General features: G+C 29.2%; 1 protein-coding gene across 1 annotated transcript; it reads right to left on the bottom strand.

Moving 5' to 3' along the window:
• Positions 1-4,379: 4,379 nt before the first annotated feature.
• Positions 4,380-6,457, bottom strand: LOC125822464 (trans-cinnamate:CoA ligase, peroxisomal-like). The gene is made up of 2 exons (XM_049501862.1): positions 6,168-6,457; positions 4,380-6,086 (listed from the first exon to the last, which is right to left on the bottom strand). Exons 1-2 carry the CDS (start codon positions 6,363-6,365, stop codon positions 4,575-4,577), a joined length of 1,710 nt encoding a protein of 569 aa, XP_049357819.1. The 5' UTR covers positions 6,366-6,457; the 3' UTR covers positions 4,380-4,574.
• Between the last annotated feature and the right edge of the window lie 14,431 nt (positions 6,458-20,888).

The following is a 20,888-nucleotide window of genomic DNA, read 5'->3' as shown; positions in this document are numbered from 1 at the left end:
TTTGGAAATAAAACGTCATCAACCAACTTAAAGATTATTGGAGACAAAATTATTTCTCATTTGGAAATTGCATTTTTGAGATATATAGTTATGTCGTGTCAAAACAAATTAATTTAATCATTTCAGAAACTTTAAAAAAGGCTGTAGAGAAGTGTGGTTTCAGCTTTTCAATGTCAATTCACTATCCCAGTCAATGATGGATAAAAAAGGGATCCAACTATATTTACTGTTTTCGCCATCCCATTTTATATGAATTAGTTTAATTTGATACGAAATTTAAGAAAGAAATAAAAACTTTTGAATCTTGTGGTCTAAAATAAGTGATACATATTTGTGTGTCTATAAATCATTTCATTAACGATAAATTAAATAATTTAAAATTAAATTATTACTTGATATAAAAATATGTCATTCTTTTTTAAACGGACTAATAAGGAAAGTAAGTCCTATAAATAGGGTCAACTCAAGTATATAACATGATTTTATATGAAGTGTGGCCCTGCTGGAAGAATCAAATTTGATATTTTAGCCAATTATCAAAGATTTTTTTTGTTTTGTTTTGAGATCTCCGGAATAACATGCAACTTCTCATTGGGAAATTTTCATAGCCTGCAAATCACACATGAGATGTAAGCCATATTAGACAAGTTCTATGCGACAGACTTAACTCAGAAGTTACAATCATCCCCTAAGGTGGACCAAACTGTGACTGAACTTTTTCCTCTTCGCACCAAACCACGTTTAGTACGTACTATTTTTGTTCCAATTTAAGTAGAATTATTTGGTTATGCACTAAGTTTTAAGAACCCAAAAAAAAAGACCTTTAAAATTTATGATTTAAATAAAATAATTGTGCTTCACATAAACGAATACAAAAAAGCATTTAATATTTGAAATTATGATAAGAAAATGAGTTGACTTTACAGCTATTTTACATATAATGCTCGAAATGTGTGAAGAAAATATTGGTGAAATGTATCACAAATTAGTTGAAAATAAAATAAATAAAAATTTATTTTGAGATATGGATATATCGCTCTCTTTAAAGCGATTTAAGTTCACTGCACACGATATAATCTTCACTATCCAGCAATATAATCTTGACATGCACCTTTCTAAATATAATAACTCAACAACATCATACAACTCCAAATTAGTTAAACCGTCCAAAATTCTACCAGAAGAATATATTCCTTCTAACATAAAATTACTCTATTTTTTACACTCTGTGTTAGTGTGCTAACTTTGTAATTGCAGCCTTCAGTGCTAGGCTAGATGATCCGCATAAAATTAAATACTATTTTAATTTAAACCCTTTTTCACCCTTGTCACGCTCCTCTTCATCCTGCCTGCCCCACCCACATTATGTCTCCGTCCTATTGTCTTCCACAAGTAATCAATACCACTATATAAATTTTCAAATTAGAAAAATGTTTCGTATCTCCGCACCTCTTTTGGCCCATTATATAATGGGTTCGAAGACGGGACATCTAGCAAAATGCTTGGCCTCTTGCACCATAAATGAGAGTCGAAGCTGTCAAAAGTACATCCAAACAAATAACAGACTGGTTATCAAAACAATGAGCAAGGACCAATCTCTTTCATTATGAAATTTTTATTTTTTTAGGATAAAAGGTCTGAAATATATCCGAATTTTGATTGAAATTGCGGTAACAATCTCAAACTTTGAGCAGGATCTATTACCCCTGCCCTATTTAATAGTGTATTTAAAGATATATAAATGCTCAGCTGGACAAGATAATGTGGACACCTATATATCTTTAAAATATACTATTAAATAGTGTATGAGAGTACTAGATCCTACCCAAAATTTGAAATTGTTAAGAAATTTCGATCAAAGTTAGAATATATTTCAAACTCTTTTTTTTACTATATACAGAGAGACTGAAAATATCAGCAATCCATTTTGAATAAATATATATGAGCCATATGGAATTGAAGCTCAACCTTATCGACATCCTAACCAATGATCTGATTCAAAATCAGCAATTTTGAGTTAAAAGATATTCTCACATAAATAGTTTGGAATAATTTAATTTAAGCCAAACACATGTACAACTTCTTAAAAGAAAATAAAAATTAATGAATGGACATCAATTTTCTTGAAAAAATAATTATTGTTTTTTTTTAGATTTTCTGTGTGACAAGTATAACCGACGAAAGTGGATTTTCTTTCTTAAACATGTAATTAAATTAAATAACACTACGTATTTTATTTTTTATATCATCCAAGTTATCTGAATTTCATGTAAATACTCGTTTTCTAATTTTTAGTTAACTCAATACGGATAAAAAAAATCCATCTACAACATGGAATAAAAAAAAACTCATGGGGTACAGATAGAAATCATTGTTCTGCCGCGAAGGGATATCTCTACAAGGTAAATATACTGGGGTACATAAAGAAATAATTTGAATGAACCGATAGTATATTTTGTTCCTCACTAAAAATACACTGATATGAGGTCCTCAGGTTTAAAACTCAGTAGAGACAAAACACACTAGGTGAGTCTTTACATATATTCTATCGTTGATATACCGAGTTACATAGTCCTTGTTGTTGGTAAGATGTGGTAGGTATCTCATGAAATTCATCGAAGTGGTGGTAGCCTGATAGGTATGTCATGAAATGTGTCGAAGTGAGCTAAGACCGATCCGAACAGTAACGAAAAAAAAGTACTAATATATATTTTATAGTTTGGTAAGTATTATTTTGTTTATAAGTAAGTTATCAATTACGTACTTGTGATCCTCAATTCGTACCCAATGTTCTACTTCTTTTACATTTTTTGGGACGTAAAAAGTCATCAACCAAATTAAAGATTATTGGAGACAAAATTATTTCTCGTTTGGAAATTGCATTTGAGATATATAGTAGTGTTGTGTCAGCAAATTCATTTAAATCACTTTTGGGAAATTTTTTCTTTAAAAAAAAGGCTGCAGAGAAGTATGGTTTCAGCTTTTCAATGTCGATTCACCATCCCAATTATATGAAGTATGGTCCTGCGGAATTATTAAATTTGATATTTTAGCCAATTATCAAAGATTTTTTAATTTTTTCTTTTGAAATATGAGGGTAACTAGCAATCGCGCCTGGGGTAGAAGTGAATTCATAGCACTATGCGATATGCTCAACTTAGAAGGTATTGAGGAATGATAGATCTTCGATGATTTGTGTGAATAATCACCCTCTAAATCAATTGAGGACATCAAAGAAAATCTTACAATATTTATTTTCAGACATAATTCAAAGTTGTATGATGTTTTCTTTTTGTTAGTCAAATGATATGGATTTTGACTAACATTTTAAGATATATTTTTCATCTTATTGATATGAAAAAAGTTACAATTTATAGTACTTTATCTATAGTTTTTGAATATCTAAAATTTTATTTTAAAATATCGAATGAATGTATTTAATTTAAATTTAAAAGATAGTTAAATTGCTCTCGAAAACACAATATATAACAAATAAAAGGAATGGAGGCAGTAGATATCATACAAATTACAATCATCCCCAAAAGTGATTTAACTTCCTTTTTCCCTTCGCACACCCAACTACCTACAGTACGTACTATTTTATTCCAAATTAAGTAGAATTATTTGGTTTTGCCTAATGACTGAAGTTTAAAAACGAAAAAAAGACAATTTTAAATTTTGATCTAACTAAGTAATGTGATTATTTTTTTGAAACGGACTAAAATTATTGTATTTCATGTAAACAATACAAAAAAATACTATTTAGTAATTGAAATTGTCATAAGAAAATGAGATGTCTTTACAACTATTTTACACGTAATGCACGAAATTTATTAGAAAAATGTGAGTGAAATATATTATAAATTATAGTTGAAAATAAAATAAATAAAAATTTATACTGAGGTGGTATATATCGCTCTCTTTAAGGCAATTTAAGTTCACTGCCTATGGTACAATCTGCATCGATCCATCAATATAATTCTTGACTTATGCTCTTTTGGTTACAATAGCTCAACAACATTGTACAACTCAAATAATTCCGTATTTATTAAAGAGTTCAAAGTTCTACACAAAGAGCACATTCCTTGATCAACATAAAATTACTCTATTTTTTTTATAGTAAATAAATTAGACTTGGAATTTTTTTTTTGGTCTAAAATATCTCACCGCACACAACAATATTTTTCCACACTTCTCATAATTCTCATTCTCAACCCAAAAAAAGAAGCAACTTTTTTTTATAGGTGTAAAACTCTTTCATAGATTAAATTACAAAATAGTGAGATAATAATATTGTCAAATATTGACCCATGGGTTGAGGATTGGCAACTAGTGATAGATTGTGATTACACAAGTTATACCGAGAAATACTAATAATCTTCTTGAAACTTAACATGAAATTATAAACAAATTCTTGAAGTATTACAAAACTAAATCTCCGAAGGCAACGCATACAGTAAACTCAAATTACAGATGTGATTAGAATTAAACAACTCAGCTGCAGCCAAAAGGAGAAAAAAAGAAGAAAGTAGTAGTAATATTCAAACACATGTTGTTAAGTCTTTCTTTAATCTCTAGAGACGAGACAGAACAAGAATCTGCTCATGATTTTGATTGTATGCTCTAGGCTTTTCCCTTTTGCTTGTTTGATCAGACACCACAAATGTCTTTGCCACTGCTCTCAAATGATTCTTCTGCACTTTCCCTGTTCCAGTTTTCGGCAATTCTTCCACAAATTCAACTTTCTTTGGTACCATGAATCCCGGCAAGTTCTTCCTACAGTGTGCTATGATGTCTGATTCTTTCAAGTTGGAGTCTTTCCTCGATATAACAAAGGCACATGGACTTTCACCCCACCTTGGATGTGGCATGGCCACAACAGAGGCCTCTACTACATACGGATGTTTCATTATTGCACTTTCTACTTCTACGCTGCTAATGTTCTCTCCACCTGATATGATCACATCTTTGCATCTATCTTTGATTTCCAAATACCCATCTGGATGAATCACTCCCATATCCCCTGTGAAAAACCAACCATTCTTGAATACTTGTGAATTTGCCTTTTCATTCTTTAAGTACCCTTTCATGATACTGCTTCCCCTCAGGCATATTTCCCCTGTTGTTTTCCCATCACGAGGCACACTTTCCATATTCTTGAAGTTCTTCACATCAACATCAGCAAGTGTTAGTATGCCCAGCCCTTGTCTTGCCTTTAACCTGGCTTGTTCTTCCCAGGGTAATTTGTTCCACTTGGCTTGCCACTCGCACACCAGGGCTGGTCCAGTAGCCTCGGTGAGCCCATAGGCATGAACCACGTGGAATCCCACCCTCTCGATTTTTTCAAGCAGTGGTGCTGGTGGGGGTGCACCACCCACCAAAACTTGTACTGGGGTTATTATTTGACGCTGCTCGTGTGGCTTGGCCTCAAGGATTATGTTGAGAACAATTGGTGCAGCACACATATGCGTTACTTTATGTAACGCTATGTTGGAGTAGATTTCTTGGGCTGTCGTATTGCGGATACAAACATTGGTCCCACCCCTTGCAGCTATTCCCCACGTGAAAGTCCAACCATTGCAGTGAAACATAGGGAGAGACCATAAGTAGACAGGCTCAGTACCCATCTCCCATCCCAAAATCAAACTCAAAGTGCTCAAAAAAGCACCTCTGTGGCTGTACACAACTCCCTTTGGCTCTGAAGTTGTACCTGATGTATAGCTCAAAGTAATTGGATCCCATTCATCATCAATATTCTCAAGGACATATTCAGGGTTGCCTTGGAACACCAATTGCTCGTATTCGAGCTCCCCAAACCGGATTCCAGTAGGGGAATCGAGGTCATCAATGACAACGACAAGAGGCATTGGCATTTGAAAGTCGGACATTAGTATTTCAATGGCCTTTTTAGCTTTGTCAATGTATTCATAGTCGATAAAAAAGATCTTGGCTTCTGAGTGCTTGAGAATAAGGGCAACATTTCTAGCGTCCAGCCTTGTATTGATGGCGTTGAGCACTGCCCCTGCCATTGGCACAGCAAAATGCATTTCTAACATGGCCGGTACATTTGGTGCAAGGACCGAGACCTACATGATTATAAACCTCATTAACACATATGACCATAATCTCACATATATAAGAATTACTCAAAGGATCGATACACTTACCACGTCGTTCTTGACAATGTTTAAGGAGCGGAGGGAGGAAGCAAGGCGACAACAACGTTCATGGGTTTCCCTCCAATTGAAGCGAACATTAGCATAAATAATAGAGGTGCGGTTGGCATAAGAATTGGAGGCTCTTGTTAAGAAGGTGAGAGGAGTAAGAGGAACATAATTAGCTCCACATTTAGGTAAATTGTCCATGAGATCTAATAGTGCAAAGTTGAATTGTTTTTCAATTTGGTACTAATAAAATGATCTGCTTTGGAAAAGGTTTGCAACTTTCTATTTGGAGAGGTATAGAAAATTTGTGTAAGAAATGCAGCTGATGGGTTTTGTTTATATAGAGAAAATTTAGCCCCGTGTATGTGGTCCCCTAAATGGTTGTTTAGATGGAAATAATTGAGAAATTGCAGTGAATTTGTTATGCTAATATCAATGACTAAAAAAGGACTTTGACATTGACTATTAAATGTCCTCAACAATTTTTCTAAAGCCACTTCACTAGTTCCTTTCACCCTTAAATTTTAACAAACATAGAAAAGAAATGTGAACTGTCCTTAGTGTATGATGTTTGGTTCCATTTGGTCTTTAATGTATAAATATGTTGGAACTTGGAAATGATTTTTAATATTGTATTTAAAAGGTGATCAATTTGGTCCCAAGCCATATATAAGTAAGAAAATCGTTGTGTTTGTTGTCGAAATAGACCAAGGGTGTGTTTGGTAGGAAGGAAAATATTTTTCAATTTTCTCAGGTTTGGTTGGTTAAATATTTTCCAAATCAACTCATTTTTCTCAAATTTAAGGAAAATGACTTTCCTTCAAAAATTAAGAAAAACATTTTCCAAAACTCTCATCCAACTTCAAATTACAATTTTTTTTGTTGAAAAAACTAAATTAAAGTTTTCTTAAATAAATATATTTTCAACTTCAATTTTTAAATTTTTTTACCCCACCCTCACCCCCTACCCCCTCCCCCGCCAGCCCCCTACCCCAAAAAAAAAAAAAAGTTTGTTTTAAAAAAATATTTCCGATTTCAACTTTTTATTTTCATTCCACCCCCACCCCTAACCTCGACCCCCTCCCCCCCCACTCCCCAAAAAAAATTAAAAAATTAAAGTTTGTTTGTAAAAAATATTTTCAAATTCAAATTCTTATTTTTCATCCCACCCGACCCCTCGGCCAGCCCCCCTTCCATCCCACCCCCCACCCAAAAAAATAATTTAAAGTTTATTTTTAAAAAATATTTCAAATTTCAAATTTGTATTTTTTTCACCCCAACCCACGACCTCCCCCCCCCCCCCCCATCATCCCCCACCCCCTCCAAAAAAAAATTAAGTTTGTTTTTAAAAAATATTTTCAATTTCAAATTTTTATTTTTCTACCCTCCTCAGCCCCCACCCCCTTCCAAAAAAAAATTAAGTTTGTTTTTAAAACATAGTTTTAATTTCAAAATTTTATTTTTTCACCCCCCGGTCCGCCCCCCACCCCCTCCAAAAAAAAATTAAGTTTGTTTTTAAAAATATTTTCAATTTCAAATTTTTATTTTTTTACCCTATCTCACCTATACCCGTCCCCACCGCCACACCCTCTCCCCAAAAAAAAATTAGGTTTATTTTAAAAAAAATATTTTCAGTTTCAATTCAAAAATTATTTTCTACTCTCTAGTAAAAACAAAAGATATTTTCTCAAAAATATTTTTCATTCATAAATCAAACACTAAAAAATCTTTTCCATAAAATATTTTCTACTCACCAACCAAACATGAGAAAATAAGTTCAAAGTCTACTTGTTTTCGAAGAAAACATTTTCCACAAAAAACATATTCATTCATACCAAACATTTACCCTTGAAAGTCTTTTTGTGGCTCTTCCAAATTTGGGTAATTATGAATTTTGATGTGCGATTTGAAATCGGATTGAATGTTTTGTAGTTTGATACCAAAAACATTCGTTTTGATAAAAATAAGAATAATGATTATCTTTACTTATATGATTTCGGACCTATTTGATCACATTTTGAAATACGTTCAGGACTTTTCCATCATATTTATCCATCAAATAAAATGAAAATCATGCATTAAGGACCAATTTTGATAATTTTCTCTTACTTGGGATACAAACAATTTCATAAATTGAACATACAATGCCAAGAAAAGGGTTGTTAGTTTACGCAAAAAATAAAAAAAAATCCTATGGTCATATAACGTGTGGTGACTAAAAAAATGTCTTAAAATATTTTATCAAATTTATATCTAAATACTCAATTTTTGAAAAAAAAAAATCATATAGCACAACAGATGAAATGACAAAAAAAATAAAATATTTTTTGTCTTTGGGTAGGGTTTTAAATAGTTACGTTCTTTGAATATAGTGTTGTGCTATTTTGTTTTTTAAAATTTGTCAAACGTGATTATTTTTGTCTTCAAAAAATATTTAACAAACTTTAGCTATAGATTTTTACGAGAATTTAGAAAGAAAAAAGATTTACAAAACGTGATACATACATAAAAGATCCACTGCACCAAAAATGATCTTTAATAACAATTAATTAACTGTAATAGCTTAATTGTCTCTAATATTTATTTTTAGTGGCAATTTGCACTCTGTGTAAATGTCTCTAAAATTTATAGCAACACTGAATTTAATGACAATTAACTAATGCGGTAAAAATTTTAACACTTTTTGTTAATGTGTATTAAAAACTATTTTTACTATACTCCCTCTGTTTCTTTTTAAAAACTAGATCTGTTGGATTTTTATTTACAGTAATTTGATCATGCGCTATTGTGAATAATGAAATTTGCTCGACTTTCTTTGTTGAAATTCTGGATCTAATCTGAATTTTATGCACAGCATTAGTTATACTTTATTTTTCTTAAATTATCAATGTTAATATATTTATATATATATGCTTAATGAAATAATATACCATCATATTATTTATTTTAAATCTTTTAATCAACGTCACGTTGAAAAAGAAAATTATGAATATATATATTGATGTGCACAGGCTTTTCCTCTTAGTATAAACTTTTTATTAAACAGTGTGCACCACACTCTCCCGATAAAAAGGGGATGTCCAATACTAAAGGTAATTGATTACCACCCTCCATTGTCTGTTCGACACTTGTTATGATATTTCTCATCATACAAAACCAACAATAATTTAGAAACATACTCACGGTACTAAAATAGTTCTTTAATAATATTTGTCCAGTTTAAAAAATCAAGAGATAAATTGTTTTTTTGTCTATTTTATTGTTGCTATTAAATACAAATTCCTTTAAAATGCCTGGGAGTATTTCTTAAGGTGTGTAACAAATCAATCGTGGACAACTATTATTGGACAGAGAGAGTATTTTGTTTCTCGAGAATTAATTTAACAAATTTATAAATGTTAAATAAAATTAAATTTATTCAATAGCAACAAAAAATTAAGATATTTAAAATTTATAAGAAAGATATTATTATAAATTACAAACGTTTCCATACAATATGTTAAATATTTATAAAAAAATTATGTCGTTTGACTTTAAAAAAAAATAATTAAAAGTATTTTGATACAGAGGTAACACATCAGAGTGGCTTTTAATAGAAAATCGACTAATCGTAGTACGTTGATAAATAAAAATTTAATTAGTGATTTGATAATTATTTTAAAAAAAACTAGTTATACTGATTGATTTGATTTGGTGCAAATTGAAGTGAAGAAATAGAGAAATAGCAAATTATGAGGTCGTTGTGATTACAAGAATGGAATTGGAAGAGATATTAGAGTGGTGGCTACTATTATAATGCCTTTCACCAATTATTCTTTATTGTCTACCAATACTTTGATTAATGGATATTTATAGTGAATTTGACAGAAACTTTACCAAGCACATTGGTGGAAGAATGAGGGGAGGGGCCAATATATTACTATATATAAGAAGAGGGAATAAGGATTCACCACAAGTCAACGTATGTTCCAATAAGATAAGAAGAGGGAATAAGTATTCACCACAAGTCAATATGTGTTCCAATAAGATAAGAAGAGGGAATAAGTATTCACCATAAGTCAACATGTGTTCCAATAAAAAGAGGGAATAACCAATATATTTATAAAAAGAAATGACATATAAAATAAAATGGAGAGAGTATTGGTTTTTCAAAATGGAAAAGGACAAAATATAAAATTAAAAGACATATAAAAAAAAGTTGGTTTAACTCTCAAACATAAAAAGTAACATATGTTATTAAAAACTTTAATAAAAAGTACTATAATTTACAATAAATAATAACTTAAAATATCTACAAGACAACAAAAAAAAGACTAGTTTTTGTACTGCTTGTGTCACATAAATTAGGATTGGGATGATTTTAAAATTTTAATTTTGGTTATACATTATAAAATAGCCAAAAAATTGAATGATATAATTTTTTGAAAAAATAACCAAATGAATCGTCCTATCGATAACCCTAATGTTACTTCTACTCTGTTTATTTTTACTTAAGTTTAGAATGATATGCTTCATTTATACCCTTAATCTTATCGCTACATTTATTTGCTATTTAAAATTGAAATTAAAAAGACAAATGACAAATAAGTTTCTATGTTAGCTCACTTATGAGCAAAATATATTATAACAATCTTTACTAATTTTATAACAATACATAAACTATACTCCCTCCGTCGCATATTAGATGGGCACTTCCAACTTTACACGGTGATTAAGAAATCATTAATATATTGGAAGACTTCACCATTTTGCCCTTTCTTTATATCAATACACATTGAAATGAGTTACAAAAAAATACACATACAATATAGGAATGGTCATATTAATTGTAGGGGTAAAATGGAAAATAATTAATTGATTCTATCCTAATTTAATAAGTGCTCAAATAATATGAAATTTTTTTTTTTTAGTAAGAATCTCATCTAATATGGGACGGAGAGAGTAACAATATAACTTTATTAATGTTGGGCTCAGGCAGCACCCGGGCTTTCTTTTCTAGCATATATATATAATGCCTAATCCCTTGTCATGTGCTTTCTTTTCAGAGCTTTTTTTCCAACAATTTTCTTTTGAAGAAGACATTTGGAATAATTTATAAAGTCTAGCACTTTGTCTTTTCCTTGTATGTTCATCATGAACTTTCATGGAATAAGAAAATTATTGAATTAGATAGAGATAACAACCAGAGTCTTTTCCTTGAGAAAAGGTCATTAATTGGGTCGATTAGGTCAAATCATAAATCAATAGAAAATGTAGGGAAAAATACTTAAGTACCCTCAGCCTATGCCCAAAATCTCTGAGACACACCTAATCTTTACTAAAGTTCTATTACCGCCCCCTCCCCCCCCCCCCCCCCCGCCCCGAACTTATTTTTCAATTAATTTTTTACCCCTTTTCGGCCTACGTGACACTATCTTGTGGGCCCATCACGTGTTGACAATTTTTTCAAGGATAGTGCCACGTAGGCCGAAAAGGGGTAGAAAATTAATTAAAAAATAAGTTCGGAGGTAATAGGACCTTAGTAAAGGTTAGGTGTGTCTCAAGGATTTTGGGCATAGACTAGGGGGTATTTATGCATTTTCCTGAAAATGTACATAGTTGAAATACTAGGAATAAATCTATACTAACTTTTATTAATATTATTTAATGCTAGTTGAAGGTAAAGTAATAATTTTTGTGCAATATTCTATAGGGATCCTAAAATTTCATAAAAGTTGAGGTCGGAAATTATACCTTTTGTAATAATCAATATTGTAACAAGGACGTTTTTTAAAACCGTGACTATTGGTCCTAGTTACATTTCAAGGTGATGCAAAAGAAACCTGAAATATTCTCCGCCTTAATTCAGGAGGTTGGAATCTCAATCGGATAAGAAATCAAATCCTAAAGTACCTTTTGGAAGGATTTGAGAACTTGATAAAAACCTTTAAAAAAAATTTAAGCCAAGAATTTTTTAATTAAACTCTTCAAATAATAATAATAATAATAATAATAATAATAATATTCAATTGAAGGAATACGAAATTTATGAAAACATTTATTTTACCATTATTCTCATGACCGGAATTAAAGACCATATATATTAACTACTATATAATTGGGACATAAGTTGATCAAAGTAGAAATTTATTTTTTTTTAAAACAAGGACAGTTAGAAGCATGACTTTCATTGACTAGAGAATTTAGCTTTTAAAAATAGAGTCAACAAATATATTTTATTAATAATCAAAAGGACTAATTGCATGGCAATTATTTGACTTCCACATGCAACAAACTCATTTTTCCTTCTTTTTTTATTCTTACTTAGTAACAAACTTGAAACTACCCAAGGAGAAAATGTAGGTTAGATCGAGACTTGGTCTTAGAGTGTGTTTGGTACGAGGAGAATTATATTATTATTTTTTGAAAATTGAATTTTTTCTTTTATTTTATTCAAAAAAAAGAAAGTATTATTTGAAAATATCTATAGTAATTTAGCTAAGAAAATACTTTGGGATTGGATGTGGATGGGGAGTGGAGTGAAGGTGGACATCATTACGTCAAAGTAAATAAATGCCTTTTTTTCTTTGTTCTTTGTATGATTGATGAAGCGTTTGAACAATACTATTGAGCAAACTACAAGACGCCCACTAAATTAAAGCATCAATTTCATGGTAAATTACTAAATAGCATGTTGTTATAATTACTAGCGTAGTCAGAATTTTTCGTCAGCGATTTCACCTTTTAACTTTTAAAAAAATTAGACATGAAATCATGAGAGAGCATTGTTTTGTACATATGTTTTGAAAAAAATAAACACTTGCTATGTTTGATAAGATAATTATGAGTTATTTTTTATATATTGAAAATAATACCAAATAAAATTCATTAAAAATAAATCCGGCCCAGTCTAATATAGACCAACAAGAATATTTCTGCTTGTGAAGTTTGTTAAGTAGGAATAAAAGAAATTAAAGTCAAAGAAGGGGTATATTAGTTGCATGTAAAAGCATGGAATTCAAAGTTCTCTTATGCAATTTTTTTCTTTTAGCACAAATTAAATAATTATCGATCCCTATTGTTAAAAGCTAGATTTTGTAGTCAATGAAAGTCATGACTAACTGTACTTGTTCATGGGACCATATTCTAGATTATACTACTTATATTTTAGTCAAATTATTTATGAATTCCAAGCTAGTAGTCTTTCTTTTTTGTTTTCTACTTAATTAGAAACACTAGTATTATAGTTGAAACATACTTTTCTTGCATCCTATTGGTCCCATATATAATTATGGAAAAATCTTTTTGGCCAGAATGGTATTTTACCTTTTTGAATATTTTTATCTTTTTAACTTTAATACATTTTAATTAAAGTATGGAAAAAAAGATCAGTTTATTTTAAAATAAAAAAGATATTATACACTTTTAAAATTTTCTGACAATTTAGCATTATCCTATAATTATGTACTCCAAATTAAATAAAGAATGACACCTTCTTCTTTATTTCCAAAAGTTATTCTAGCATCGTGGTTCTACCATTAATAACATGGTTGTTAGGATCGTTATAGGATTCCACTTGATATAAAAATTTAGCTTTCTATAAAAAGAGAAAAAATGAAAAGATATGACATATACCTTCATCGATCATCATCACTCATTTAAAAAGATAATTTTGACATTTTGTATATTTTCGACTTATAAATTAGCAAATGACTATTTTAATCTATTAAATTTTTTAGATGGGGTATAGTTAAGTTGTGGCCTTTTTTTCCCCTCCCACTTGTCTTTCAAAATAATAATCTATAAAATGGAATATTGGTAGTAAAGAGTGAGGAAGGTGAAGGTAGAAAAGAAGACTTCCGTTTGGAATTTAAATTCTACACTAATAATAAAATGGTGCAAAGCTATTTCTGTCTTAAACTTTTTCAAGAAATTTCATGGTACGTAATTTAGATAATAAAAATTAGTGAAAAAGAAACTGGTGAAGTTATTTTGTGTTCAAAGTCAAGAAAGAGTACTTTATTTGCATGTGGAAGCATCGAACTCTTCGTTATACAATTTCTTGCATTTTTCGATGCCAATTCAAACCCTTTGCTAATTAAATAATTGTTGACCCTATTTTTTAAAGATAAATATTTGATTTAGTCAGCAAAAGTCGTTACCAACTTTCCTTGTTTAATCTATGCATGGTTGATGGTACCATGTAGACTTTACTTATTATACTTTGGTCAAATTATATAAATTAATAGGAAATCTTAATTAGAGTAATTGTCTTTCTGCTAATCAATTGTAGTGTTTTCTCATCTAAAATTCGATATTAATATTAAGGCTCGATTGAATATGATTCATTTGGGGGCAACGCGAAAGAGAAATTGTAGTAATATTAATGGTAGGTCTGATTGAGATCAGTTGTATTTCTTTCTCTGATCTCTTTGAAAATAACAAAACTTGGAATTTAAATTTGTGCAACAAATTAAATTGATGCATGCATATAAATTCACTAGACTGCAAAACGTTTTTCTCCGTGAAATCGTTTTCCATGAAAGTGTGGTGAAATTACAAGAGGAATGAAAGAAAGAAAGAAACTTATTTTTCTAGTTGTTGAAAAGTTGCCTAAATTTTGATAGTCAGTCAAATTGAAGTCGTTCCTAACTGTCCTTTTTTATAGAGTAGTAGACAAACAATATACGAATTCTGTAGTTGTTTTTTCTCCTAGTTTACTCTCCGTTCACTTTTATGTGTCACACACATTTATTTTACCAGATTTATTTTGATTAATTTTTTAATTCTAAATTGAATTAAGTTAGTTTAATATTAAAAAATTAGTCGTTCAAATATTATATAAAAAAATATTATAAGTTGCAATCTGTTTGCAATAAATTTTAAAGTGTCAGAAAAGAAATTGCAATCACAAATAAAATCTGAAGAAACATAACTTTATTGATAAATATTGCGGGTACAATTTTGTTCCTCCCTTGATTCTACTCTCCTAAGATTTATCCATGATTTGAGGGCCGTTAGTGGCGTATTTCTCAAACTATGATGATTTAGATTTGACCTCTATATGAATATTCCATGAATTTGCAGAATATTCGAGATGCCTTTTAAGGGAATATAGTACCCTTTATATAAGCATGAACTAGCGTTTAGGATTGGGTAGCCTCCAAGAATTCTAGTTGAAATTTATGAACACACCTTGTAGAGTCCCAATTCGAATTGAATATGTTTTGTAGAGTCCCACAAAATTTCAATGTCTACAAATGCCCCCTGCTTCAAGGCTTGTCAGAGTGTAGACTTGTTGAAACTCAAAGACGAGGCTTGAAGTACTCATTCTTCCACCTTGGCGGCTTCAAATTTGATTTATGAGAGAAGAGATGAAGGGTAGATTTGGTCCCACTGGGGGTGTCAATTTTTTGCAACAAATTTTAAACATATGAAAAATAAATTAACCACACAAATAAAATTTGAAGAAACATGAATGCTTTATTGATAAATATTATTGCGGGTACAATTCCGTTCCCCTCTTAATTCTACTCTCCTAAGATTTTTCCATGATTTGAGGGTCTTTAGTGGTGTATTTCTCGAACTAGGATGATTTAGATTTGACCTCTATATGAATATTTCATGATAATTTGCGAAATATTTGAGATGCCTTTTAAGGGAATATAGTACCATTTATATAGGTATGAACTAGGGTTTAGAATTGAGTAGCCTCCAAGAATTCTAGTTGAAATTGAACACACCTTGTAGAATCCCAATTCGAATTGAATATGTGTTGTAGAGTCCCACAAAATTTCAATGTCTACATAATCCTTTTCATATTATAAGTTAGTTTAATATAACCTTCTCAGATACATCTCTATTCCTTCTCTGATACATGTCTTCCATGTCGGATACATTTATGAGCTATGTATCCGCAAGTTTTTAGATGTATCCAAGATCCTATAATGTTAAGGGATTTTTGTAACTTGCAAAAGAATAAGATAAGACGTAATTAGCTCTTAACACTATGAGATTTATATAATTTTTACAAAATTATTAGTGATATTTTTATATGTAATTTAGATAATAAAAATTAGTGAAAAAGAAAACTCAAAATCAATTGATTTCTTTAGTCATCTAATTAAAATTTGTCTTCCAAAGAGGAATTCTAGTAAAATATTTCTTCAGTCACCTAGCTTGGAAAACATTTTTCTCTGTTTAAACATTTTCCAAGAAATTCTTACTGAAAATACAAGGAAAGAAATAAACTTATAACTTTTTCAGTATTCCAAAGAAAAATTATTGGGGGGTGAAAGTTTCCAATAAAAAATAAAATAAAAATGTGACGACAATAATATTAATCTTTATCCACCAAAATGCTAGGAAGTTTTCGGACAATTTCAAAAGTCCATATTATAATTATTATTCTCGAATAGACAAGAAAGAATAATTGAGAAGAATTGGTGGAAGACAATATAATAGCAACAATTCTATCTAACTTTTCACCACTTCCTTTCTTCTACTATTAGAATTTTCAAATAAGAATGACCTCAAAATTTTAGGTTGTGTTTGATTTGATTTTCAATTTTTTGATGTTTAGTTAATAATTTTATTTTATTCATTTTTTTATAAATAAAGGAATATATCTATCCCGATTAGTATAGGAAAAACAAACTTCATTCGAGATATTAATATTTCATGTTAATTGTCTTTTTCTGATTTCCATCTAAATTTTTTTGAGACAATATATTTTTGTTTACTTATCAAATTTTCAAAAGATAAGTAAGAATTATTTTTTTTAACAAAAAATCTTTTATACGTAAGGCATGCTACTGTTTTTCATTTTCTTTCCTAACTTGGGAAGAAATCATAGTAAGTTTTAGTCAAGCTAATAATTTGGATTGAAATTAGTTATTATAGTGTTAGAACTCTTTTATTTTAATCGATTTCGGAAAAAATAAACATCGTTGATCGTAATAATTTGTCTTATTTCAAGTATTGATTTGAAATTATTAGCGCTAGTTTATGAATCTGCATAAATTTTAACTTTAATTTTAAATATTTCTTCATAAATAAAATAGGACTTCATGTTTCAAATTGTGATTTCAATTATTATTCCTAAATGTAAATATATCTTGATCCGTAAACTTATATTTTATATATATTTTAAAAATAATTCATTATTTGATATTTAGTTAGAAATAACTCATGTCTGACATGAATAGATTATTCATATCATATGAGGGGATTATATTAAAATGGTAACTAATTACTAATATTGTTGATTTTTTGGATCAACAAATCTTTGTAAAAATCATGGTTGTTTGAAAGCTTGTAAATAGTATGTTGCAAAACATTTTTGGGTTTAAGTAAAGTGTAAATTGAGAAATGTAGGGAAAAAATAAGTAAAGGAAAAATGAAAAGACATTTCTCTCATTGAAGGAAAAGTTGTCATTATATTAGAAAAAACACTTTTTTATCGCATCGTCGTCGCTCAGCTTCGGCAACAACAATTGACTGACTTTTTTAGTTCGCTGAAGTTATGAAAGCATGTGAGGTACCACTACTTTTTAATAGCTTTATCCATTTTATTCTGAGATGAAATAGTCTACAACTTTATATACAGTGAAGGGATTAAACTAGGGGTGTGCAAAACCAAACCGAAAACCGAATCAAACCACAAACCGAGTCAAATCAAGAGAAAAAACCCGACTAGTAGTTGATTTGACTTGGTTTGGTATTGAAAAAAAAACCCGACTATATTTGGGTTGGTTTGGTTTTAACTAAAAAAAACCAACCCGAGACCAAACTAACCTGACATTATATATATAATTTTAAAATTTTACTTTATACGTAAAAATATTTACTTTGATATAATTTTTAAATATTTCTTATACTTTTTCATAGTTTTTATCTTTTAATATATTATTTCAAGTTTGAAACTTAGAATTTTGAATGGTTCAATAAAGATTATAGTCCACAGATGTTGGTAATTATAATAAAGCTTAAATCAAAATGAAATTAATACTAATGCAAAATGAAAATCAATTCAACATTAAGAATGACAATAATATTGAATATTTGTTCTTTGGTTTTACATTGGTTTAAACAATTCAAATATATAATCTAATTTTAATTTCCTTTAATATTTAGTCATGTAACTAATACCTATTAAACTTATTTTAAGATGATTTAATACTTTTAAATTATGATCATTTTCATTATGACTTGTTAATTTGCAATATTTGTTTTACGTTATTTCAATATTATTATTTTTTTGTTGGATATTTTAGTGTCATTACTCATATCATATTTTGTGTTATTTTCTTAAAAAACACATTGGATAGTTGTATTTTGGTAGGACTAAAGAATATTTGAAGTACAAGTAAATTATATGTTTGTATGAATACTTTACCGGAAAAACCCGAAAAAATCCGAGGTTGAAAAACCCGAATTTTATTGGTTTGGTTTGGTTTATAGATTTCAAAATTCGACACAAATGATTTGGTTTGATATTTGAAAAAACCGAACCAACCCGGTCATATACACCCCTAGATTAAACCCTTAGGGGTCGTTTGGTGTGAAGAATAGGTACAAATAGTCCTGGATAAATATTTAGTGGCACTTAATTTAGTGTTTGGTTGGGAAGTTTGGGATAACTTATCCTGGGATTATGAATTAGTGCCGGGATAAGTTATCCCTCATATTGGGTGGTATAGTAATCCCGGGATAAAATCGGTAAATGACAAATACGTCCCTTTAAATCCTTTTTATACATCATTTTTCACATTTATGTATATTTACATTTTTTTTAATACCATGTATAATAATATTTACTACTCCTTATTTTTATGATAATTATACATATTTTTCTATTAAAAAATTATACTATATAAATATAATTTTTATTTATGTATTTATTTGACTAATTCTTATGTTTATTTTATTTTGATTTCTCATAAATTTTCTTCTCTTTATAATAAACTTAAGAGGGAAGTTTTATTTTTAAGCTAAATAAGAAAAAAGTTATATTTTTAAATACACACGGTACTTATCATGGGAATAGATGAACAAAAATATTTAAGTTAAATAAAATAAAAAATTTATTTTAAAAAATGAATAACTAAAGGTTGCAAAGAAAAATTTAAAAAGTTTAAATAAAGTGGAGGGTAATTTTGTAAACAAACAACTTGTTCTTAAAATTTATCAATATATATTATTTTGAATACAACCAACTAAGCACTCAATAAGAAATAATCTCAGAACAATTTATTCTATCATAACTAATCCCAACATAACTTATCCCACATAACTCATATTCAAACCAAATGACCCCTTAAAAACATATAATAAATTTTGTGGAATCGAATATTTTATTTCTTTCATCTTAATAGTACTTTTGGTTTACTATTCTAAATGCAGAAAATAACAAAAAGAAAAATACTTTTTGTGAGAAAATTTTAAATTTTAATTTATTTTAAGGGTGTGCATTTAACAGAATTAGTTCAAAGTAGACGTGAGAGAAGAGAAATAAAAAGCAACCAAGTAAAACAGTCAATTGGGTAATAAGGAGCATGTGGCTTAAAAAAAACTAAATAACTTCTTTTTTTAAAAAAAAAAAAAAGGACAAAGGATCAAATATGCCCCTAAACTATTCGAAAAGGTCTAGATATACCCTCAGTTTAAAGTTTGGCTCACTCATGCCCTCGCCGTCCAACTTTTGGTCTAAATATGCCCTTATGGGCGTTAGTTGGCCTGCTGGACATATCCAACTTATTTTTCATTTCCTTAAATGTCACATGGAATTGCCATGACATTTTGACTTTACCACATGACATTTATATGAAAATGGAAAGAAATCAATTATACCCCTAAAAAACTCAAACCCATAAACACCTAATCCGACCAATAAATCAACCCCCCCTTTTAAATAAACTGCCCGACCCATTTTCAACAATTTTGTTTAAATTATTATTTTTTTCGGTAAATCCCGAAAATTAGTAATTGATTAATAAAAACTAGGAAAAATATGAAAAAAATATAAAATTAATGCCAAAAATTCACAAATAAATATTGTAACCTTAAATTCAACAATTTCAACAATTTTTTAAAATTTTTATTTTTTTCGGTAAATCCCAAAAATGAGTAATTGATTAATAAAAAATATAAAATTAACGCCAAAAATTCACAAATAAATATAGTAACCTTAAATTCAAAAATTTCAACAATTTTTTTAATTTTTTTAAAAATAAATTACTCATTTTCGAAATTTGCTGAGAAAAATAAAAATTAAAAAAAAATTGTTGAAATTTTTGAATTTAAGGTTACTATAATTGTTTGTGATTTTTTGGAGTTAATTTTATATTTTTTTTTCAGATTTTCCATATTTTTTATTAATCAATTATCATTTTCGGGATTTACCGAAAAAAATAAAAATTTTAAAAAATTGTTGAAATTGTTGAATTTAAGGTTACAATATTTATTTGTGAATTTTTGGCGTTAATTTTATATTTTTTTTTCATATTTTTCCTATTTTTATTAATCAATTACTAATTTTTGGGATTTATCGAAAAAAATAAAAATTTAAACAAAATTGTTGAAAACGGGTCGGGTAGTTAATTAAAAAGGGGGTTGATTTATGGGTCGAATTAGGTGTTTATGGGTTCGAATTTTTTAGGGGCATAATTGATCCCTTTCCATTTTCATATAAATGTCATTGGTAAAGTCAAAATGACATGACAATTCCATGTGGCATTTAAAGAA

This window comes from Solanum verrucosum, unplaced genomic scaffold (genome assembly GCF_900185275.1).
Source record: "Solanum verrucosum unplaced genomic scaffold, falcon-dt-bn FXZP01000103.1, whole genome shotgun sequence".
NCBI lineage: Eukaryota > Viridiplantae > Streptophyta > Magnoliopsida > Solanales > Solanaceae > Solanum > Solanum verrucosum.
The sequence above is the reverse complement of the archived record's forward strand: the minus strand, read 5'-3'. Positions and strand labels throughout refer to the sequence as shown.

Coding starts and splice junctions, on each gene's coding strand:
- LOC125822464 (XM_049501862.1), bottom strand. CDS start 6,365: ATGGACAATTTACCTAAATGTGGAGCTAATTATGTTCCTCTTACTCCT. Junction 6,087..6,167: donor ACATTGTCAAGAACGACGTG/GTAAGTGTATCG, acceptor ATAATCATGTAG/GTCTCGGTCCTTGCACCAAA.